This window comes from Eleutherodactylus coqui, chromosome 4 (assembly GCF_035609145.1).
Source record: "Eleutherodactylus coqui strain aEleCoq1 chromosome 4, aEleCoq1.hap1, whole genome shotgun sequence".
Lineage (NCBI taxonomy): Eukaryota > Metazoa > Chordata > Amphibia > Anura > Eleutherodactylidae > Eleutherodactylus > Eleutherodactylus coqui.
This window is the reverse complement of record NC_089840.1, coordinates 28,206,360-28,231,009: the sequence shown is the minus strand read 5'-3', so window position 1 is coordinate 28,231,009 and position 24,650 is coordinate 28,206,360. Positions and strand designations below refer to the sequence as shown.

The 24,650-nt window shown below is 45.8% G+C and overlaps 2 protein-coding genes across 2 annotated transcripts in view; both read right to left on the bottom strand.

Annotated features, from left to right (window-relative positions):
* LOC136624570 (uncharacterized) overlaps positions 1-8,011 on the bottom strand; it is a 29,406-nt gene extending 21,395 nt beyond the window's left edge. The window contains exon 1 of the mRNA XM_066598531.1: positions 7,642-8,011. Coding sequence (XP_066454628.1) covers positions 7,642-7,765 — 124 coding nt within the window. The 5' untranslated portion in view covers positions 7,766-8,011. The remainder of the gene's footprint in view (positions 1-7,641) is intronic.
* Positions 8,012-16,935: 8,924 nt separating this feature from the next.
* Positions 16,936-22,399, bottom strand: LOC136625150 (uncharacterized protein C3orf38-like). Its single transcript, XM_066599149.1, has 3 exons — positions 22,189-22,399; positions 18,610-18,839; positions 16,936-17,560 (listed from the first exon to the last, which is right to left on the bottom strand). The coding sequence occupies exons 1-3, from the start codon at positions 22,313-22,315 to the stop codon at positions 17,024-17,026; spliced, it is 894 nt and encodes a 297-aa protein (XP_066455246.1). The 5' UTR covers positions 22,316-22,399; the 3' UTR covers positions 16,936-17,023.
* Between the last annotated feature and the right edge of the window lie 2,251 nt (positions 22,400-24,650).

Genomic DNA, 24,650 nt, shown 5'->3' with positions numbered 1-24,650 from the left:
GTGTGGAAGGAGTTAGGCTCGATCCAGAGAAAATTGCAGCAGTACAAGAATGGCCAATACCCAAAACTGTTAAACAACTGAGGAGTTATTTCAGGATTCGCAGGATACTACTGAAGATTTATGCCAAATTTCACCAGAATTGCGGAACTGATCCAGGGAACGTCAAAACAAAACTATAGAAAACCATCTACATCAGATGGGAGAAAGAACAACAAGAAGCTTTTGAAATCCTGAAAAATAAGTTAATATCCCCTCTTGTACTGAGATATCCAAATTACAACAAACCCTTTCAATTATACACTGATGCGAGTAAGCGAGGATTGGGTGCAGTATTAAGTTCAAGGCGATAAAGAGAGAGTAACATCATTTGCAAGCCGTTCTTTGAAAGGAGCAGAAATAAATGACCAGAGCTACAGCTCATTTAAATTGCAACTCTTAGCTCTCGTGTGGGCTGTGGCGGAGAAAGTCAAAGACTACTTGATCACATCCACATTCGTTGCTTACACAGATAACAACTAGAGATGAGCGAACGTACTCGTTTAGGGCGATTTCGCAATCGAGCACCGCTTTTTTCGAGTAACTGACTACTCGGGCGAAAAGATTCGGGGGGCGGCGTGGTGGAGCTCTCTCCCCTCTACAACCTCCCGCTCACCCCCGGTGTCCCCCAAATCTTTTCGCTCGAGTGGTCAGTTACTCGAAAAAAGCGGTGCTCAATTGCGAAATTGCCCTAAACGATTACGTTCACTCATCTCTAATAACAACCCTCTTGCACATTTAAAGTAAGCAAAATTGGGAGCTCTTGAACAGAGATGGGCTTCACGGCTAGCCAACTTCAACTTTACTATCAAATATAGAGCTGGAAAGACTAATGCCAATGCTGCTGCATTATCCAGACAACCTGGATCAATTGATTACTCCAGAGAAGAAATAGATCAATGGGAGGAGATAGAGATGCCCTACTTTGGTTGCTATAACATACAACAGAACATCATCAAAACCGCTGCTACTAATGAAGACAAACCTGTGGAAGAAAAACAGTGGATTGATATTAAAACTGAAAGTTGCACCTTAGGAGAACTCAGTCTGTTCTTGTACCCGTCAGAGTGAGAAATAGGAAAACAGGCCTAGAGTTTCACCGGTTGTGGCAGAAAAAGACTTTTTGTAAAGAGAGGTCTATTGTACAGATGAACCATAGATCCCATCACCTATTCGAAGATACACCAAATCCTCATTCCACGAACAGAAGCACATCTTATACTAACAGCGTACCATGACCAATCTGGGCACTTTAGAGTGCACAAAATAGAGAATACCATCTTGAGAAGATTCTACAGAATAGGAATGAGAAGAGATATAGAGGCATGGTCTTAGAGTGCTAAACATGTGCTAAAAGGAGAAACAACAAAGTTGACCAAAAAGCTCTTCTACCCCCAATAGGGACAAAGAAACTATTAGAACTGCTTGCCCTTAACCATTTGAAGATTGAGCTGAGTAGGAGTGGCTATACCTACTTGCTTACCATGATAAACCACTACACCAAGTTCACAGTAGCAATTCCTGTAAGAGAGTTAACTGCCAAAACACTTTGGAATTACTTCTTATTTTCTTATGGAACACCAGAAAAGGTCCTCACCGATCAAGGAACAGCATTTGAGTCTCAACTGTTTCAAGAATTGTGCAAACTATATCAATGCACCAAGATCCGAACGGCAGCATATCATCCGCAGGAAAATGGAGACTATGAGAAAATGAACCAGACTATACTAAATCTATTATGTACCATACCAACCTCCAACAGAAGTGATTGGCCAGGTTTACTGCCTAAATTGATGTATGCATACAATAACAACATCTATTGTTCAACAGGATACACTCCTTATTATCTCATGTTTGGTTGACAAGGAAAATTGCCTGATGATCTGTCATTTGGAGTACAAGTGTCGGAAGATCCAAATCCTTTACCCACCACAGAATGGATTCACGGTCTACAAAGACATCTGCAAACAGTACAAGAAATTATAGACACTCGCATGGAGCAAGTTAATAAAAGACAAGAGCAATATATTAACTTGCAAGCAAAGGCTGAACCACTAACAAAAGGAACAAAGAGTGGCTAAAGAAAGAACACCAAACAAGAAAGCTGGACGACAGATGGGATGCAGTGCCTTACACCATATTAGGATTACCCTTTCCAGAAAAAGACCTGCATCATATTGCTCAAGATGGAAGTTCACTGAAGCCGGCTAAAACTTTGTCTACCAGACCCTACTTTGGTAGATACATCAGAAAAAGGCGAAACCTCGCCAAACCCAGTGAAGAGAACTGAAAGTACAAGAAGCATTGGTGAATTTGACATAAACAACCCCCTAACATGGTACTTAAGTCCTGCGATGATCTTGGTTGGACCAAGCCTATTGGATTACGTCCCAGCAGTGTCTGTTGAATCACCTAATATGAATGAAACTTCAGTACCAGAAATATGTAGGTTTCCTGATGTATAAAGTTTTAGCGAAGGCTCAGAAAGCAAGGCTGCCAACATCCCCAGACGCTCACAAAGGAGTAACTTTGGAAAGCCTCCAATTCGCTTTGAAGATACTAAAGAACCAGAAGCCATGTAAGAGACTTCTACCTTTATTATTATTTAGTTAATCTATTCAAGTGTTCTTAAAAAACAAACCAACAAAACAAAAAAAAGTTGAAACCTGTTTGTTCAAGTTTTGTGACGACTCAATAAAGTTTATACCAATGTTAAAGTTTTAGAACTCTGAAGAATTATTCAGATTTGTTAACCGCAGTTCATAGTTCCTGTTTTTCATAAGACTATCTCCCACATCCTGTATCTCAAGACTTGTTACAGCTGGCACAAGCGACATATTATGAACTGTGCAACCCAAATTGTGCCTGGGGACGATACCCTTAGCTAGCGGTTCTTAGATGGACTGCCTGAACCCTAGTTAGGTTTTGTTGTTCCAACTACAACTAGAAGGACAAAGCCTCTAAAGAAGAAGCTAGATCTGAATCACGTACAAAGATTGTAATGTTTGATTTGCATGCCTGCATAACCCCAATTTTTGATCTCACCAGGTGGATCGTATCGAAAATGTCTAAGTATGCCAAATGTTGTTAAGCATAATGTTTTATGTGAAACTTCGGAAATTCACTATTTGTTGACTGTGGGGAGAATATTTGTAGGGGCCCCATAGCTCTTTTGAAGTAGGTGATTTAGCCCCTCTTCAAATCCCTTGCTAGCATCTAGTCGACTTTAGTATCCCAGACATTTTGTCACTTTCTCCAGCCATCCACCTGCTCCGTCCTCGAAGAAAAAGAAACAAAATGCAGAGAACGGCTGTTCTCAAACTAGGGGGAGATGTAGTGGCCTGAAAAGGGGCACTACATAGCACTGTTTAGCTGTGGGGACCTGTAATATAATAACCGACCTTAGGGGTTTAATCTTAGCCATTTTGCACAAGGCATGCAGGTAACCTAGCAACCAGTTAGGACGTTTTTATTCAACTGCACAGGATTGAAAAAAAAATGCCTAGAGACTCGGATGATGAAGGTAGTCTAGCAACTAAATAGGTTGTGATTGGCTGCAGACAGACTGGTCAGGTGACAGGCGATAAATAGTCAGACAACGGTTGCAGGAAGAGAAGCAAGAGAGAAGGAGAGAAACGAGAAAAGTAGGAGAGAAAGAGAGACAGAAGAAGAAAGAGAGAAAGCAGAAAAAACAGAGGAGAGTCAGCTGTGACAGTGAGTAGAGGAGAGATAAGAGAGAGAGCTGAGATGAAGAGAGGGAGATAAAGAGATGTAAATATGAGGAGGGATGGAGACAAGAAATTCAGAATAAGCTCTCAGCATATAAATGTGCTAGACACAAGTATCTTCATTGTTGCAAATTGTATATCATTTGTCACTCACTGTGTGTGTTGATGAGAATTCCCTCATCTCCCTGTCTAATTGAATAATAACCGTGTTTACTACAAATTAAGCAAAATATCTGGCTCCATGTGTTATTCAGCATCTCACTACTATAAATCGTGCCCAAGGGCACTGGCGTGCAGACTGAAAAAAAAATCATAATTACTCACTAATAAGCCCACCCTAACACCTCCCATCTCTTTGGGGAAGTACAAACAAAGAAAAACAGAAAAAAGTCCTAAGCGCTCAATTGGTTCTATAGATGAAGTATTTGTAACGGAGAGGTAAGTAAAATGAGTAACTTACTTCACGGAGTTGCCTGTGATCAGGCGCCCCCAGGTCCTGGAATGTGTATCAAATGAAACTGGCACCGGCAGCAAAGTTCCACGGTTTATTTTAAACAGTACGACGCGTTTCGGCCATAGAGCAATTGGCCTTCTTCAAGTACATAAAAGGCATAGTAGCAATTAGAGATGTGCGAGCACCAAAATGCTCGAGTGCTCGTTACTCGAGTCGAACTTTCAGTGATGCTCGAGAGTTCGTTTCGAGTAACGAACCCCATTGAAGTCAATGGGCGACTCGAGCATTTTTGTATATCGCTGATGCTCGCTAAGGTTTTCATTTGTGAAAACCTGGGAAATTCAAGAAAGTGATGGGAACGACACAGCAACGGATAGGGCAGGCGAGGGGCTACATGTTGGGCTGCATCTCAAGTTCCCAGGTCCCACTATTAAGCCACAATAGTGGCAAGAGTGAGACCCCCCCCCTGCACTGTCAGCGTAATGATCGTTCTCCTCTGCCACAGCTGTAACAGCTGTTGCAGAGAAGAACGATGTTAGCCCATTGAATTCAATGGAGCTGGCAATACAGCCGGCTCCATTGAAAGCAATGGTCTGCCGGCGATCGCGGGGTGAATTGTTGGGAAGGGCTTAAATATATAAGCCCTTCCCTGCAATTCATCCAGAAATGTGTAAAAAAAAAAAAAAAGATACTCACCTTGTCCCGGCAGAACGAAGTTAGCTCATTGAATTCAATGGAGCCGGCAATACAGCCGGCTTTATTGAAAGCAATGGGCTGCCGGCGATCGCAGGATGAATTGTCGGGAAGGGCTTAAATATATAAGCTCTTCCCTGCAATTCATCCAGAAATGTGTAAAAATAAAAAAAATATATATATACTCATCTGGTCCCAGCAGACGGAGTTCAGCGCGGCCGGCTGCAGTCCTCCTGAACTGCTCTGAACAGCTGTGAGTAGTATTCAGCAGCCGGGGATTAAAAATCCCCGCCTGCTGAATGAGCTGCCTCTGATTGGTCACAGCCTGACCAATCAGAGGCAGATCTCACTCACACCCATTCATGAGAGCTGCCCCTGAGCCAATCAGAGGCAGCACTCACTCACCCATTCATGAATTCATGAATGAGTGTGAGTGAGATCTGCCTCTGATTGGTCAGGCTGTGACCAATCCGAGGCAGCTCATTCAGCAGGCGGGGATTTTAAATCCCCGGCTGCTGAATACTACTCACAGCTGTTCAGAGCAGTTCAGGAGGACTGCAGCCGGCCGCGCTGAACTCCATCTGACGGGACCAGGTGAGTATATATATTTTTTTATTTTTACACATTTCTGGATGAATTGCAGGGAAGGCCTTATATATTTAAGCCCTTCCCGACAATTCATCCCGCGATCGCCGGCAGCCCATTGCTTTCTATGGAGCCGGCTGTATTGCCGGCTCCATTGAATTCAATGGTCAGTGCTCGTTTAATCGAGACGAGTACCGCATGGTGCTCGTCTCGAGTAACGAGCATCTCGAGCACCCTAATACTCGAACGAGCATCAACCTCGGACGAGTATGCTCGCTCATCTCTAGTAGCAATCCTAAAAGCCGTCATGGAGGATCGCTGAGTATTTCCCATTATTTTTAATGGATAAACCTCACATCGCACTTGTGTGCACCTCACACGCGGTGTGATGCTTTGCTGGCATGGGCGATGTGATGCAAGGGCGCAGCCAAAGATAGGACATGTTGCGATTTGTTTCCTGCATCGCTCATGTGTATGAACCTGTTTAAGAGAATGAGGTTCATATTTGTTTAAGATTTGTGTGTCAAAACCAGCCAAAGAGAGACAGAAAGGAAAGACTCCAGGGGGCTAAAGAGCACAAAAATTGTATCACTGGGCAGCGGAAAAACATCTCCTGGTCACCTGGATCTAGATCTTTGTTGCCCCGTGCTGATGGGAGGTCAGAATTTACCACAAGCAGCATGATTCGATGACCCCTTCATACCAGGCTGATCAGAACATGTCAGCACCTCCATCTAATCTACAGCAACTACAAGAAGCTTCCTGTGTGCAGGGGCCAGTATATCTGAAGAAAGATTTTGTCACCTTAGGCCGGATTTGAGGCACACAAATATGAACCCCATTCTTTTGAATGGGGTCATACACATGAGTGATGTTTTCTCAAACTGGAAATGTGATGCAGCTCCATTGTTTTCATTGAAAGCAATGGAGGAAACTCCCCAATCCTATGCCGCAGCTGTGACAGCTGGGCCGGAGGATCCCTGCATCCCCAAAGTGATGCAAGGCCGTTTTCACATGAAAACTCCTCGCATATTTGGGGATTTCTCATGGTGGGGAGCGGGATATGGATACAGGATTCACGGCCTCATATCACGCTTGCCCATGTGAAGTTAGCCTAATTGAATCTACGCCATGACAAATTACTGTGGTTCTAAAAGCCAAAAGATGTCCAACACGCTACTAGATGGGGTCCTTATTAAAGTGACCATTCAGTGTAATAGTCATAAGACAAGTGACTGGCATATAACGTATTGGTGATCACAAAAAGAATGATCCTTTCAAGAGATAGAGGGACATATTGTAGCTTCTCAATGATCTAATTTAGCTATTACTCTACAGATTCATCGATCCTTAAAGAGTAACCTGCCAAAGCCATTAAAAAACCTCAATTTAAAGTTTGCTGAGGCTGTGCACAGGGTTTAGTCAAAAAGACCGATCCAGCACTATATGTCAGTACTGGTGTCCTATGCAAAAGTGTACCGTCATCTCCAGGAGATTCAGATACCGATCTGCGTTGAGCCTCCTTTGAGTACACTTCCACATGGGCTGTACTACCAGAACTTACCTTTTCTTACTTTAGTCCAAGCAGCGGTCCCACGGGACCTTCTGCTTCTCACCTGCTACTCTTCAACTTTGCAAATACCCTTCACAGACCGACTAAAGTTCTTTTTATTAATTACTCTTAAATGTAGGGTACAAACACCAAAACATAAATATCGATACCAAATAGATATCTCAGAGATAGTGAAGAGACAACCACTACTTCGTATCAGTGGGATATGTGTCCTTCAGCACCCCTATAGACAAAATAGTGCTGGGAAGAACATATACTCAGGCAAGGACACTCTCTGGACGTAGGATAAGTCCAACAAGAGCTCTAGATACCCAGGGAAGCAAAAGGTAACGTAAGGACTATCTGATGGAAAGGGTCCTTGATCCCAGTTGATCCCCTCTCTTACAGGGGCCACAACATAAAATTGAAATTCATGTTCCGGGCCCCCCATGCGCCATACCATTGTGTATCACATCCACACCTTCCTGTTCAAGTATGCTATTGTTATTTCTATATAGGACACCGGTATGAGATGTAGCGCTGGATCAGTCTTCTTGACTACATCCTGTATAACATATGAGTGTGCATCTCACCTGTCCTTGTACATGCTGTAGATTTCTTCTTAGTGACGGTGCCAGCCAGGGAGAATAAGGCTGCGCTGTCCAGTTGGTCTAGAAGTCTCCGGCTGGACGCCTTCTCCTGTGCGCTCAGCGGCATGACTCCGATGTTACAGAGATTATGGTGAAAGCAACAAAACCGGACCTTTAAATGTAGAAACAGGGAAACAAAACTACAGCTGCTTGTAATATCTGGTACCCCCAGCAGGAGTCACTGCTGAGAACCTCGTAGGTCTACGGGCAGCAGATGATCCCTGTATTTAGTTGATGGGAGCACCTTGTATATCAGGAGGGATATTGTGATCTAATGGTATCTTACGATCTGCAGGCGGACCGCGTCGTTCTTCTCCAGTATCCACTCTATTGTTCATCGCTGTTGCGCACAGTAAACAGTTACTAAGTTTCACTTTCAGTCTCAGCTTTATGTAGTTTAACCCCTTAAGGACCTACAGTATTTTGATGGAGACCTTGCTTTTTGTCGGATGAGTTGACATTTTCTTTGGCACCATTTTGGGGTACGTACAACTTTTTTTGACATTTTTTTATGTCCCATTGTGGGAGGCGGGATGAACAATAAAAATCTGCAATTTGTATGGTGTTCACAATGTAGCTTAAAGGGGTTGTACGGGAATTTATAGTTATCCTCTATTGATAGGATAGGGGATAACTTGCTGATCAGTGAGGGTCTTACTGCTGAGATCCCTGCCGATCTCAAGAAAGGTGGTCCCATGTCAACTGTATAGCTGCATCCCCCGTAGTGAGAAGACTAAATGGAGTGCTGATCGGCGAGCACATAATAGCTCCATCCACTTTCAAGAGTGGACATCATTGAATATATGTGATTGGTTAATGCAGAGCTGGCTTTCATTGGCTGACGCCGCGCTGAGTTAGCCAATCGGAGCATTATCTTTCTGGAGGCGGGGCATTCAAGCCCCGCAACCAGAAAGCAATGCTCTGTCGGCGTGGAGGAGGGAGCAACAGCCTGCAGCAGCGCCGCGAGAGGCGAGTATAGATTTTTTTCTACAGCGTATTCTCGGCATGTAAGTCGACAGTTGGAAAATACGGTAAATACTTAGTGAACTAAGGAATGTGAGTTTCATGATGTGTGTTATCCCTCCTTCAGACCTGCACATAAAGGAAATGGAACAATACCTCTGCAGCGCCACCTATTGGATGGCAGCATTCCTTCAAATCGATGTATGAATTTTTAAGTTTAAAAAAAAAAAAATGATTGGGAAGAGGACATCCCTCTTGACCTCCTTCAGGCCATTCATGTTCTGCACTGACGCAAGAACCCCGCTCCGAGGTTCATTCCATTCTTGAGGGTATTAAAAAATGTCCACAAATTTATACTATTAATTTTGATTAATCAAAAGTAGGTGTAGTGTTTTAAGGCCCATTTACACATAACAATTATTGCTCAAAATTCGTTGAAACAACCGAAAATGAGCGATAATCGTTGTATGTAAACACGGGCATCGTGCACTTTTCGTTTGAACGTTGATTTTAAGGTGAACTTAATAATCCATCACTCAGCTGCAGAGAGATAAAGTGACTCTCAATAGGACACATGCTGTGTTCTCCACAGGAGTCGGCAGATTACATTATATTCTGTCAGCAGCCCCGAGGAGAACATTGCAGCTGTGCGTGTGACTAATCACATGCTGGGCTTTGCAAACAGCTTCCGGAGGCCCATTTACATGCAAAAGAAGATGATAAAGTGTTAACAGACATTAGTGCATGGACAAGACTTTTATGCAAAAAGATCGCTAAAACTTTCAATGGTTTGAAAGACTATCTTTGCATGTAAAAGGGCCTTTAGATTAATGATGTATACTAATACACAGTGTGCATCGGGTCGTCAGAGAAGATGTGCGGCTGTCTTAGTTTCTTCAGGCCTGGAGGATCACTTTAAAGACCATGCCAAATTTTGGAAATCTGGTATGTGTCGCTTGAGGCTACTTACACATTAGTGAGCGCAATATCAGACTGATAAACTCTACCCAATATCGTACTTGCCAACATGCGTTTTCACGACGTTGAGAGGCGTTTTTCTGGTAAAGGCACCTCCCATCACTTCTGTACAGTAGCGATCCTCCGGCGCGGCTTTCAGGAGCGTTAAGACGGTCGGCAAGTGTTTCCCATTGTTTTCAATGGGAATCCTCGTACCGCACGCCGTATGATGTGTTTTACTGTCCCATTGAATACAATGAGTGATGCCTTCCAAGGAACACAAAAAGTTGGGACACGCAGCAATTTTTTCCCGCATCACTGATATATACGACTCCATTCAACTGAACTGCATTCATGTTCGCACGAGATTTGAGTCTCGCAATGCGCAGATCTCACATGAGCTTCTCAGCCGTGTGAACCCGACCTCAAACACAGAAAACGGTTTTCCACATCCTATTCCTGACATTGAGTTTTCGTCACATATTGTACTTTATTTTTTTTAGGTGGCCAAACGTGGACTGATTTGCATGTGTTTATTAAAAACGCCAAAATTTAGAAACTTTTTTTTATTAGAAACTTTTGTTTTTTCAACGTCCCCGTGACAAATATGTGTGTACATGTGGTACTAACTTTTTTATAAGATGTAGATTTCCTTTCCACTTCTTTACTTTATTTTGGAAGCACATTTGAATATTTCCCACGTTTCTGAGCAATTTAGAATGACTAATTTTTACATAAATTTTTAAAAACAACATAAGTGAAAATTAAAATTTTCATGTATATTTGATTTCTCATTTTCAATGTACATCCATGGCGTTGGTGAAACAACCAATCTATGCAATAAATTAATCTAAGGGTCCGCTCACACACCCTAATGGGTGCGGATTTCAGTTTCACATTCTACCTTATACCACTGGTGCGGATTTTGAGGTTTATCGGGAACAGTCTTCGCCCCTACATGTTAAAGGGTGAAATCAGCTACAAATCAGTTTCAAAATCCACCAAGCAAAGTACGCCGCAGATTGTGATGCGGATCTGCACCAAAATCCACTGCGTGTGAACATACAATTAGATTTCTAGATAAATTAATAATGAACCCCGATACCAAATGGTATAAGTGATTATAAAAGAAGGGGTTAACGTATAGTGTTCTTTTCTCCGATGTCACACTGACACTGTATGCTTCCCAATACAGCGAGGACATGCTGGAAACTTATAGTATACAAACTTTCCCTGCCGGCACAGGGTTACCACCTTAGGGACTTGAACCACTCAAGTCCCAATGACGATACCAGAACTCCCTCTTAGCAAGTCTGTTCAGGGGCTTTACCCATCGTGGTGGAGCGGTGACTGCCGGCAGAATGCCTGGGCCAAACTTACGTCTTTGCTGCACAGAACGCAAGCAGCGACGTTAATTTACCATCAGCGGTCATGAAGGAGTTTGCTGGGGTCTATGGACAAATTGCTGATTACTGTTAGGAATTAATAGATTTCTTGGGCTTTAAGGCCCGATGTCCACTGGCAGAATGGATTTAACAAGTCCACGCGGGTGTCTCGCACAGATGATCCGCGCCCATAGGGAATCATTGGACACCCACAGGTAACTAAATACCTGCGGATGTCATTTTTCTCTGCCGCGCAGGAAATCCCCCGCAGCATCCTCCATTTTCTGCGGGTTTCCCACCCGAACGGCTACCGCCACTTCTATTGAAGACTATGGAAGCCATCCAGTCCCGCGGCACACCTGCAGCTGTATCTGTGCTGTGCCGTGGGACCGCGGTAGTTTTAAAAAACGTGTGGAAGGCCCATGCGTGCTATATGCTGCCGGCGTGCTGAGAACATCCACCGGGCAGAGAAAAAGAAGATCCGGCCGCGACAGACGGGAACCCGCAGCGTCTGGACAGGTGAGTAGCATCTATTTTTTAACCTCATGTCTGCAGGAAAGGAGGGACCCGCTGCGGGATTCTGCATGGAGAATCCGCGCGGGCCCCAATTTCCCTGTGGACATAACGCCGAAGAATGTCCAGGGGAGGGTAAAAAAATGTTCACTAAGGGGGGCCTTTCCCTTTGCGTTTTTTTAACGCTGCTATATCACTGCGTTTTTTTCACACTATTGTCAATGAGACTGTCTAATGTTAAAAACGTATCACAAGTTGGTGTTTTGCGATTTTTGTGTGATGCGTTTTTAACACTAGAAAGTCCCATTGACAATAGTGTAAAAAAAACGCAGCGATATCGCAGTTTTAAAAAACGTAAAGGGAAAGGTACCCTAAGGGCTCCTTGCGGGGTTTTTTTCACACGATATCGCTGCATTTTTTTCATGCGATTGTCAATGGGACTTTCTAACGTTAAAAACACATCGCACAAAAATTGCAAAGCACAAACGTGCGATACGTTTTTGACATTAGAAAGTCCCATTCACAATCGCGTGAAAAAAACGCAGCGATATCGCGTGAAAAAAACGTGCAAGAAAAACACAAGTGTGCCGGAGCCCTAATAGTTTTCATACAGCAATTGCAAGAGGTTGTGGCAGCCTATGGCTGGGTGCACACGGGCAGATTTTTTTGGCCACGTGCCGTACGTGTAATTCCAGGGACATCATACAGCCCCATTATAGCCCACGACCCCATGGCATGTTCTATACCGGTCTGTTTCATGGCTGAGAAATGGAGCATGCAATGCTGCTGAATGTGCATGGTCTGTGTATGCAGGACGGCACACGGAAGCGTGTCCATCTGCTATCAGAAGCGAGCTATGCTCAAGTTGTTCGGCTGCAACTCGCAGTTTCGGCTAGCGTGCACTTAGCTTTTTCCTTGGGCCAGAAATTGGGCAAACCCCATTATAGTCAATGGGGTTCGGCCAGCTGCAGTTTCCCCTTTTCAGCTCCCCGTAACGGAGCTGGAAAGCAGAATTCCTGCCACAGATGTGAACCATCCTTACATAGTTAGTCAGCTTTGGCAGGTAGCTGTGGGGCTCTCACCGATATATTAATACTGGGTCTATATGGAGACTTTTTATAGCACAACCTTCCAGTTTTAAAGGGGTTGTCCAGGGTTAGGAAAAAAATGTCAGCTTTCTTCCAAAACACAGTGACAGCCTTGTGGGTCCCGTGGGTTGTTTATGGTATTGCAGCTCAGCTTCTATTCATTTCAATGGAGCTGAGCTGCAATACCACACAAAACCTATGGACAAGGGTGGCACCGTGGTTGGAAGAAATCAGACATGTTTTTCTAACCCTGGAAATCCAGTGAGCTACTGACGGGCATCTGGAGGTCACAGCAATTCCCCTTGGGGCTACAACTCGATAGTTAACACTGGAAAGTCATGCTTCAAAAAAAAAGTTTCCTTGCAGCCTCAGCCTATAGGAATTCTGGGAGCGGTTTTGACCCCTCAAAAAATCTGAACTCACTATATTGGTGACGGGGAGAGCAGTTCAGACATACTAGGGTGATGGATTCCAAGTTTTAATCCTTCTGCTGCTGTGACTACAAGAATGCTGGGGATGTCTCTTATGTGTAGTGTCCCAGAACGAACGCTCTCCAGCGCCTCCCTGCCGATTGATACCGACGGTCTCCTGATTGGATGCTACAACGGTCACTCAGTGGCAAGAGCTTCAAGCCACCACCCCAGAGGCCATAGCAGCTGCGGCACCAGGGATAGTAAAATCTGAATTTCTAGGTCTGCCAACCTGCATGACCATCAACAGAGGTGCTTGAAAGTTTGTGAACCCTTCACAATTTTCTATATTTCTGCTTATATTTCACCTAAACCTCAGATTTTCACACAAGTGCGGAAAGTGGATAAAGAGAAACAAACGAGTCAAAATATTAGACTTGAAATTCATTTATTGAACCCAATTCCTCATTATTAAAGGGGTTGTCCCGCGAAATCAAGTGGGTCTATACACTTCTGTATGGCCATATTATTGCACTTTGTAATATACATCGTGCATTAAATATTGGCCATACAGAAGTTATACACTTACCCCCTCCGGAGTTGGCGTCCCCGTCTCCATGGCTCCGACCGAAGCCTTCTTCTCCCTGGATTAGACGCGCTTGCGCTGAAGGGGCCGCTCTGGCATGCTCGCGTCGCACAGGTCTTCTGCGCATGGCATGGAGACGGGGACCCCAACACCGGAGGGGGTAAGTGAATAACTTCTGTATGGCCAATATTTAATGCACGATGTATATTACAAACTGCATTAATATGGCCATACAGAAGTGCATAACCCCACTTGCTTTCGCGGGACAACCCCTTTAAGGCTCCCCACGTCCTTTTTTTTATCATCTCCCAAAAGCTCACAAAGACCTCAGTAAACTCTCTGATAACAATTTGTTCCTGTACCTTGATCTTCTTCTCCAATATTAAAGATACCGCCTCACTTATAAATCTGCTCACAGATCAGCTAGAGCCCCTTCTATGGCCGGGCCACCCTCGACGTTACATCCCCTTATTCCAACATTCCCCATGATTTAGGAATCAATATCCTATTCTCAATCCTGACAGAGAACTCCTTTTCCACTGCAGAAGAATTGTATTATTGACCGCATCCGTGTTATCCCCAGAAATAATGATTTCACCGTTAACTCCACCCTATGTGCGCAGATAAAAGGCACCGCTATGGGTACTAAACTCACACCTAGTTTTGCTAACCACAAAGTGGGCAGCTTTGACAAGACATACATCCGCTCTGACAAGATTGTCTTTTATAGACGGTATATTGATGATCCCATTTTTATTTGGGAGGGGTCAGACAGGGAGTTTAATTACTTCAAATTGTACTTAAACACTAATGATTTTAATTTTTTTTCTAGTTAAATGTCTTTCATGGAAATTTCAATCCAATTTTAGGACAGGAGACTGGAAAAATTATAACCAAAACCTACTTTAGGCTGCATTCCCACGAACGTATATCGGCTCGGTTTTCACGCCGAGCCGATATACGTTGTCCTCGTGTGCAGGGAAGGGGGGGGGGGGGGAGGATGGAAGAGCCAAGAGCAGAAATTGAGCTCCCGCCCCCTCTCTGTCTCCTCTCCACTATTTGCAATGAAAGTGGGACAGGGGTGGGGCTAAGTGCAGAGAATTAGCCCCACCCCTCCCCATTGCAAATAGTGCAGAGGGGCGGAGAGGAGGCAGAGAGGGGGCGGGAGCTCAGTTCCTGCTCCTGGCTCTTCCATCCTCCCCCCTGCACACGAGGACAACGTATATCGGCTCGGCGTGAAAACTGAGCCGATATACGTTCGTGGGAATGCACCCTCAAACTGGTGCATGCAAATAGTTTTCTCCATTTTTAAAGTGCCCACTATATGAAGTGGAAGAGGAACACTCCATAGGGTCAGTTCAAGTGCATTCATCACAACTGTACCAAAACTGAAGATTAGGATATTCAGTGTAAGGTCCTAGAGGAACAATTCATACAGAAAGGCTATCCACGAAAAGTGGTAGATCTGGCCCAAGGAAAGCCAAAACAGACCTCTCTACACATAGCAATCTGGGCCACAGATCTAGGCCTGATTAACATATTTGATGACTACATATAATCCTCCCCATAGAGCGGTACGGATGGTACTCGAGAAACATTGGCCCATCCTATTATATGACCCTTATCACACCAATCATATCCTACCCAATTACCTTAGGAAGGGCACACATGTTGAAATCAATGATGGCACCTAGTAAACTAAAATCTGCAACAAAATCACCCTGCCGGACCCTCCATCCCAAGTTAACAGATTGTTACCGTTGTAGGAAAAAGAGGCTGCAAATGTGGTGCAAACAAGAAGAAACGTTTCACTAGCCATGTGACTAAAGAGACTAAAGAGAGCGGGCCGATGAAATCCCTTTTAAGTTGTTCCTCCAGTTCTGTTATCGCCTGGAATGCTCCAGACGCTCACAACAAATCGGATGTAGCGCCCAGATGGCAGATCAACAAACACCCATCCAACGCCACAAACTGGTTTTTTTTTTAAACCTGAGCATTTCCAGACCCACCACTATTACCCATAACAAAGATTGGGCCGCGTTCTCCGTAACCATTTTTGACCAAATCCCATCCGATAGCAGTAGATTGGAGGAGCTAAAGAAAGATATTTCGGATCTTCAAGCTCAACACTCTTGTCCCAATAGGCCTTAACGAAAGCCTTGAATATATTTATCTCTAACAATCCCCGCACCCACAGTTCCCATTTCCTCCCTAACATATGTATATAGTTATTTTTCCCCCTTCATTGTATATTGCCCGTTTTTTCCTTAGATAATCATATTATATATATATATTATATAAAATATAAATTCATTCAGATTTTGTCCCACCATCCCATACCCCTATAAGGCACCGTCGCAGAGCCCCTAACCCCAACAAGGTTCTTGTACAGAATTCCCCTTTATCCCTTTCCTGTCCATCCTGGTTATTTTCCATATCCTTTTTTTGCACATACTACACCCCGTGCTACCATACACTCCTAGTTGTATACATTCCCAATACGTAGTTCATTCCTACCTCCCTCCCCCCCCCCCCCCCCCCCGTTATTTCTGTACATTTACACATGTCCAACACCCCTTATTACTATTTCAGTGTCATGCATACAGGTTCACACTACTTTCCTAGATTTTTACCCCTACATACATCCCTCATTTCAACACACATTTATTGATTTAAATGGCTTCATACATGGTACTGCCCCTTTATCATATTTGCCCCGGTCCCTATCCACAAACCCCTTTTAATCCACCCCCCACCCAAGTTCCGTTCACGACTTAGCCCTATCAATGTTCCCAGTGCTTGCCTGCACCATTGCAGCATCCTCGGCACTTCCGCTCTTCATTGCGTATGCTCCTGCGAGTCTGACATTCCCTTCGCCCAGTATACACTCCTCCCCCCCCCCCCCTTCACATACTTTTGCCACTCAGACATGTAATTTTGGATCGAATAAATTACCAAGCCTAATAGGTTTTACTCATTTCTTTGCTTTGGTTCTTTATCTATTTTTGGGATTTATGTGAAAATCAGATATAGTTTTAGGACAAATAAGCAAAAAGATGCAAAGTTTCGAAGAGTTCACAAACTTTCAAGCACCGCTTTATGTTTAAATTGCTCTCCACATCACAGAAATTGTCTTGTCAGCAGTTTTGTGGGTCACATCTGCTAACAGAATCTCTTTAAAAGGTACAGAACACAAAGTTACAGCCGGAATTAAACAAGAAATAAAAATAACACTGAAAAGTCAAACTTTTGTCCAGATAGACAGACAGACAGGCAGGCAGGCAGACAGACAGACAAACAGGCATGAACCAACACTGAATAAAGTGGAGTCAGGGTAAAAGGAGGAAAACAACTCTATTGCACACAAGTCATCCGCACCGATATGTGCCTCATATCCGCAGTACTAGTCGAGCGCTCCGGGCTTCAGCTGTAGTACAGCTCCAGTTCTTTGCTCTGTAAGGTGACAGCTGGCAGTCGCTGCGACTCCTCGTGTGTTAGCATGTTCTGCGCAAGGATTTTGAGGTTCACGTTCTTAATTTTCCAGTTTTTACCCACCGGGCATCGGACTAATCCAAAAATCTGTTCAAATACTCCCAGCCAGACGTTATCCCTGTGGATGGTCCCGGCGACCGCCACCACCACCGGCCCGGGAGGAGACGGCACACACTTTAATCCTCCGCCATCAACGTTGGGGTTAAATAGGAGCCTCTCATCTCGGGTAAGTGCAAGAAGACGTAGACTGGTCATCTGAGCCCCGCTGTGTTCCTCCACCGCCTCCTCCGACGCTCTGTACGCCAGCTTCAGGGCCGCGTTCTCCCAGAAGTGCTGAGGGCCCCAGTCGCCCTTTTCTTGTCCAAATGATGGATTCTGAGAATTTAGTAGAGAGTAAAACCAACTGCAGAACTGCTCACCGAGGAGCTGACAGTCCAGCGGCTCCAGCGCAGAGGCTCCTTTTTTGACCTTTAAAAGAAAAAAAAAAAAAGATAAAACCTTATATTTCGGAGAGAACTGCGGCTTTACTGCCTAATGGTAATTACGTGACTTACTCTAGAAAATTGTAACAGTAAAGGGCATACATTCATGGGGTATTCTTAGATATTAGACCGATAGGCCATCAATGTCTTGTAGATGGGGGCGGGGAGGGGGGGGGGGGGGGGTGAGCGCCTGACGGTCAGCCGCGTCTGCAGCGCAGGACGCCTGACGGTCAGCCGCGTCTGCAGCGCAGGACGCCTGACGGTCAGCCGCGTCTGCAGCGCAGGACGCCTGACGGTCAGCCGCGTCTGCAGCGCAGGACGCCTGACGGTCAGCCGCGTCTGCAGCGCAGGACGCCTGACGGTCAGCCGCGTCTGCAGCGCAGGACGCCTGACGGTCAGCCGCGTCTGCAGCGCAGGACGCCTGACGATCAGCCATTCCTCTAAGGCAGTGTCTTAGCGTATGGAATTCTTTTACAAGAAGGACTGTACATTCAATAGGACTCAGCCTGCAGTACTAACCCAGGCCACTGCGCAATGCACAGTGCTGTCTGCTTTCTGCAGCAAAACAGCTAGAAGTTGGACAACCCGTTTAAGGGTATTTGCACACATTCTGGGCATTTTTAGCAAGACAATCTGCAATGAAATTTACACATGACTTGTATTGCGCATTTTCACTACAGATTTTACCTGAATTAATCAAATCCACCACTTTTCCCCGACAGATTGAGCAAGACATAGATTTCTAAATCCATCTGCCGGTTTCCTCCACTGTGAGTGAATGGGTTGGTTAAAAGCCATTCACATATATAGGACTGTACTTTTGTTATGGAACTTCGGTGTGCATTTCACATCCAACATTCTGCACCAAGTCTGCAATATGTGAACTCACAGTTATAAGTTTAATTGCAAAATGGCAGCACAGCCCTCCTCCGAAATCTTCATTTTGTGCTCCTGTCCGACCCTCCCCTCTTACGGCTTATCTCCATAGTGTGGCGGAATCTAAAGCCTTATTATACATTCAGCCTCTGAACTCACCTTCTGTTCATCCTTGCTGCTCACCGTCGGCCGCGGAGACGCTGAATCCTGAGCGCACGAACCTCTCCAGTAATCCAGCGCACATTGGATGAGCTGATTTTTCTCACTCGACGGCAGAACGGTCACATTCTCTGCAGCAAGATACTTAAAAATGGCGCCGCGGTGAACCTTTCTTCTCTTCAGGAGCTCCTCTGCACTTTTGCTATAAATTATAATTGCATCAAAGGCTTCTAGAAAGAAGATGGAAGCAGAAAGTAAATGCACAGATTTCACACACTTGTGCAAGAGCCAAACTAAAAGGGTTTGCAGGAACTAAGAAAAAAAAGTCTATTGGCAAGGAACGGCGTGAAATGAAATATACATATATATACACACATACATCATATCGGTAATATACATGTATTAAGTATTTTTTTTGCTTCATCATGGTAAATCCCGTTTCAAGTGTCTGCCACTAGGGGTCTCCCTTCCAGCTTCTCTGCAATCCAGTCTGTCGTTAGCTACGCAGCTTTCTAAAATAACAAAGACCAGAAATCTTTCCATAGCAACAGGGGGAGGGGCTATCTTCACAGGTGGCTCCCCTGCACCCACGGGCTGCAAGCTGACAGATCTGCAGACACTGGGATATCATCTCTGCCTCTCCGTTTGTTACAGCATGTGCGTGTGGACATTCTACCCCCACATATATACATAATAGTGGGTTTACTAACCATTTGGCCAGAATGTCTCTGAATGCTTGAACTGTCCTGGGACAGCAGATGGGCTGCCATTCAGATATTGCCTCCCTGCTGATAGGACCATAGGCAGAACAATGCAGCATGGGAAGTAAGGGCAAGGAAGTCAGGACAGGGAACTACTGGCAGAATGCTTAGCCTGCTACACATCCCATCCCTGACAGTGGATTGCAGACAGCAGAACAAGAGTAAAATGGGGAAGACCACATGAAAAATCAGAACTTACAGACATGAAAGAGGGTGCGAACAGCAGCAGAGGAGCGCAAGAAAAACCTGGTGCATGTCAGAAAACTTGTTGATAACTCCGGTGCGCTTTACAGGGTTGTCCGGCGGTACTTATGTTCTTCCTCCAAGCTGCCACAGGTGTACAAAAATAAGTGGAGCAATACCCAACCACCACGGCCCCACAGGTAGAGGGACGACAGGGAAGGATTGCGCCGCTTATTATTTTACGCATGAGCCTGCCTGCAAAAAAAATAAATAAATAAAAAAAATAAGGGCTCATTCACACGGGCGGCTGCAATTATAGTGAAAACTGGACCAATTTCCCCAGGTAGGTGGGTATTTTTTTCATTACCACCGTGTGCCTTCGGTTTATTCAGGAAGGGTATCATTTCTCCTTGAGAAGAGCACCTAAAAGGCGAGTGAGAAGACTTACAAGTAGTGATGAGCAAGCATACTCGCTAAGGGCAATGGCTCGAGCTAACATTGCCCTTAGCGAGTACCTGCCCGCTCGAGAGAAAAGGTTCGGCTGCTGGCGACGGGCAGGGAGCGTGGGGGAGAGCGGGGAGGAATGGAGAGGAGATCTCTCTCTCCCTCTCTCCCCTCCACTCTCCTGCTCACTGCCGCAACTCACCGCTCCCCCGCGCCGGCACCCGAATCTTTTGTCTCGAGCGGGCAGGTATTTGCTAAGGGCAATGTTAGCTCGAGCAATTGCCCTTAGCGAGTATGCTCGCTCATCTCTACTTGCATATATTGTATTTCAGCCGCACTTCAGTAGCGGTGAGTGATTCCAGCGACCTCATTGGTTGTTGGGTACACACCCCCCCCTTTGGAGATGTGCAAGAGTGCTACTTCATGAGACCAGCGGGGGGTTAGGGTTTAGGGTTAGGGCTAGTTGCCGACCCTCATACGGCCCTGCTGCTGCTTATTTAACGGGCCGGCCACTCGTGCAGATCTCCAAAGGGGGGTGTGTACCCAACAACCAATCAGGTCGCTGGAATCGCTCACCGCTACTGAAGTGCGGCTGAAATCCCAAATATGCTCTCTACTTACAAGGCCATGCATGCTCCTGTGGGTAATATGCAAATAAGCAAGATGGAACAATACCTCTGTTACAAGGCTTGTATAAAGAGTCTAACACCGACTTGCAGGAATGCTGCCTTCCAATAGGTGGCGCTGCAGAGGTATTGTTCCATCTCCCTTATTAGCCAATTATTCATGCATGAGGAAAAAAAAAATACAATGTGGCCCAATTGATGTTACTACATTTGTTTGTTCCCATTTGTTGTTCACATTTGTTGTCTTCTGCAACGTGTCTTAATGCTCCCATAGACTTTCATGGGAGATTTTGCTCTGCGAATATCGACCGAAATAAGCCATGTTATACTACAAAAACAAAAAATATAAAAAATTATATATGTGAGATTTAGATTTTTTTTTTCTACAACTGCTTAATAACACAGATGTCTTTGTCGCGCACTATGTTTTTTTTTCCGCGTGCAGCCATTGTCTTCCAGGTGACCGTAGTCCGAGACTCTGGGCTGCAGCGCTTTATTGCACAGCAGGTGCAGCTCACAGAGCGCTCGTTAGCGGCTGCGGGATTTAGCCAGTTAGGCCTCCTGACCACGGCTGGGACGGATTCAGACTGCGAAATCTCAAAGCGGAATCAGACTCGGCGCTCCCCAGAGACCTCACCCTCACCTGTCGGATCTGTGGCGGGAGTCTCGGCCAGCGCACATGTACGATGCAGGGCATGACGGACGACTTGCATTAACTGCAATGGAAGTCGTCCATGCGATTTTCCGCTGAACATGCTGCGATTCTCCCCTGCGAGTGGAAAATCGTAACTGACTTCCGCTCGTGGGCGGGGAGAACCCTTTAACATGGCAGGTCAATGGACGGACATCGCTGCGGAGCGTCTGACCACGAATTCTGCAGTGATAATCCGTCCGTGGCTTTGGGACCTACTCTGCGGTTGTTGGACTCGTTCGCACGGCGTATTCACGCATGGAAGGCCGAGTTCGTGTGAGTCTTGCGCACGAGGATAAAACCCCGCTGGTGGGAGAGGGCCAAAAGAAATCAATGGGCTGCTGGTATTGTGTGCGGCGATGATACGGCCGTGTAACAGCGGACTGAGGCCGGGCCGGTGGGGCAGATTCCGTCCCGTGACCCTGCGTCGGCTCGCCGTTGGTCATGCGCGGTACAGTTGTGTTTTATCGCTCTGTTTGTATTTCCCGCGACATCGCTAAGCGATAACACGGGTACCCGCGGCCGTACACAACGCTAATGGCGGATGGGATCCGGGTCGGCCGCCCCCACTGCCGGCAATGGAGGCTGAGGAACAGTGGAGCAGGCTGACATTTTTCTCGTAGAATACGCAAATTGGATCCGAACGTATGAAGAGAAAAAAAAATTCTAAGTTCGTGCCTTCCAATTCCCGCCATCACAGAATCTGGTGTTTCAAATGCGATGCGTCCCTACCGCGATATATCCAAGTGCATAACGCTTTTATCACGCTGTGGATATAGAGACGCGGCATATGAGGGGCTGGCCAGAAAATAAATCCTCCTCCGAGGGCCACATATGCCATATACAACGCTGATGCATGCTGGGAGCCGCTCACCTTCCTTACTAAACACGTGGATCAGGCGGTTGGTAACAGTCTCGGCGACAGAGAAGAGGTCCTCCGTGTCCAGCTGTGCCAGCAGCCGCCTACAGCCCTCCTTCTCCCGGGCGCTCAGCCCCGCCATAGCCGCGGTTCACTATCACCCGGTAAGTATTAATGAACGGACCTTAACTTCCGGTCGAGGTAGTGGCAGATAAAAACGAAACTAACCTGAGAGTCTACTTCCGGCTACGTCACGTACGTATAATCAGACGTCACTTCGCGGCGGCAGCAGATTATCATTTCCCACACCACTTTTGCCCTAGTCAGCAATTCCAGCAATCTGATTGGTTGTTTGGGTTCAGCAAGCAACCAATCAGCTTGTTGGAATTGCTGAATAGGGCAGAAGTGGTGCCGAAAAAGTTAATATACCGGCGGTGAATGTTGGACGCTACGGGGAGCGCGGAGGACCATTTCTGTGAGCCGCTGTGACATCGCGGAGGGAAATTCCTGCAATGATGTGAGCGGAGCTGGAGCGAGAAAATAGCAAATGGATTTCAGTGTTTTTATGCACATTATCGATTTTCCTCTCACAGCTGTAATAATGCAGAGTCTATGCATCTCTTATTTTTCAGCAATTCTTCGCAACAAACCGCCTATTATTTTTTATTGGATTGTTAAAAAAAATCACATCACGCACGCCCGTTGCGCCATTTTCATCGACTGCAATTTGATATTTAACATGGAAAGTATTGGAAGCGTTTGCGCGCTTTTCAGCAACGTAGATGCGATGCGTTTTTTTAAAAGCAAAAACGTATTGCGTTCGCCTCCGGAATCGCAAGTTTGAGGACTTCACTGTGAACTCCGCCTCTGAAAACAGCGAGAGGTGCATCTACAGGGATGATTTTACCGCACGACTTCTGTGTTTTGCGAGACGTCCAGAAATCGTGCGGGAGAGGAGGCCATTGTTTTAATGAAGGCGCTTACATGTACGATTTTTCTCTCGCAACACTATAAGAAGGGATGCGAAAAAAAAAATGCAAAGTGACCTATTTTGGGGCGACGTCGCCCTTTTCTTCCCTCTTGGAGCTACATAAATATTGCATTGTGCTCGCCTGGACGTGCGACATTTGTGCGAGGTGATTTTTTTTTTTTTTAGCAACAATCGGGCGTTTTCATGCGTGAGAGAACAAGTACTGCGATGCGACACACAGCACCGGCGGAGGGATCACAGCTCTGCAAGGGAGATATTGTTGCGTCGATGTGGTTTTTGGCGCGGGTTCGTACACGGATTTAGCCCTGGCGATGGGCACAAGTTTCCTCCATTAAAGTCGAGTTTCCTCGTGTCGCTCCTTGATGTGGAAGCACTTCTTTCCATGTTAGAAACCTGCACACGGATTTTCCGCATTATCGGGGCTAAATAAATGTACGAATCTGCGCCAAAAACCAGGTGAAAAAACGCACATTTTGACATGCCTTTAGAGGCGGGAAATTCGACTGACTAAACCCCGAGGGCTCCGGCGCGCACGGCGGTTTTTAAACGCAAATGTTAACGGGACTTTCTAATGTTAAAAACGTATCGCACAAAAATCGCAAGGCGCAAACTTGCGATGGGTTTTCAACATTGGATGGTTGAGAATCTCACAGCTGAGTGCTGTGACCAATCAAAAGGCAGCATTCAGCTGTCATTCAATGGCTGAACGCTGCCTCTGATTGGTCACAGCACTCAGCCAATCAGAGGCAGTTTTCCTCTGGCCTGGATTTCTGAATCCCCTGCCAGAAGAAAAGGCTTTAGTACAGTGCCGGCTTCACAGAGAGAAGTTGCGCCGGACACCGGACAGCGCCGCTAGGTGATACATTATTATTATTTTTTATTTCACCCAGGGCTTATTTTCAGGGAAGGGCTTGTATTTCAAGCCCTTCCCCGAAAATTACTGCGGGGGTTGCCTGCACCCATTGCTTTCAACGGGGCCGGCTGTAGCTCCAGCTCCACTGAATTCAATGGGATAGCATTGCAGTCCTCTGGTGACAGCTGTGGCAGGGGAGTCTTTAACCCCCGCGGAGTGTCCCCTTATCAGTGTGACAGTGCTGTCGCAGTGATGAGGGGACTCCCCGTGGGGATTCTTTAAGCGCTCCGGTTAGGTCCAGGCTGTGCATGAGAAGCACAGATCTATCTTTTGCAGGTGCGCACATTTTGCGCCTGTAAAAGACGGACATCTGACCAGAGCCATCGGGAACCAATGGCTCTAAGGCTGGGTTCACACAGGGCGGATTTGCGGTGGTTTTTCCGTTGCGGTTTTGCCGCAGAAGAATTGCTTCTGCGGCAAAACCGCTTTAAAGGTTAATTTGGGCTTGCGGATTTTCATGTGGAAAAATCCACAAACTGTTTATTCCGCAGCGCTTTTTTACTTTTTGCAGCGTATTTGCCATGTATTTGCAGCGTATTTGGTGCGGATTTGGCTGCGTCCATAGAGGTCTAT

Excerpts from the sequence above, each read along its gene's own strand:
- LOC136625150 (XM_066599149.1), bottom strand. The coding sequence starts at position 22,315 with ATGGCGGGGCTGAGCGCCCGGGAGAAGGAGGGCTGTAGGCGGCTGCTG. Across the intron at positions 18,840-22,188 it reads CCACGTGTTTAGTAAGGAAG|AAGCCTTTGATGCAATTATA; the intron begins GTGAGCGGCTCC and ends TCTTCTTTCTAG. Across the intron at positions 17,561-18,609 it reads GCAGCAAGGATGAACAGAAG|GTCAAAAAAGGAGCCTCTGC; the intron begins GTGAGTTCAGAG and ends TTTCTTTTAAAG.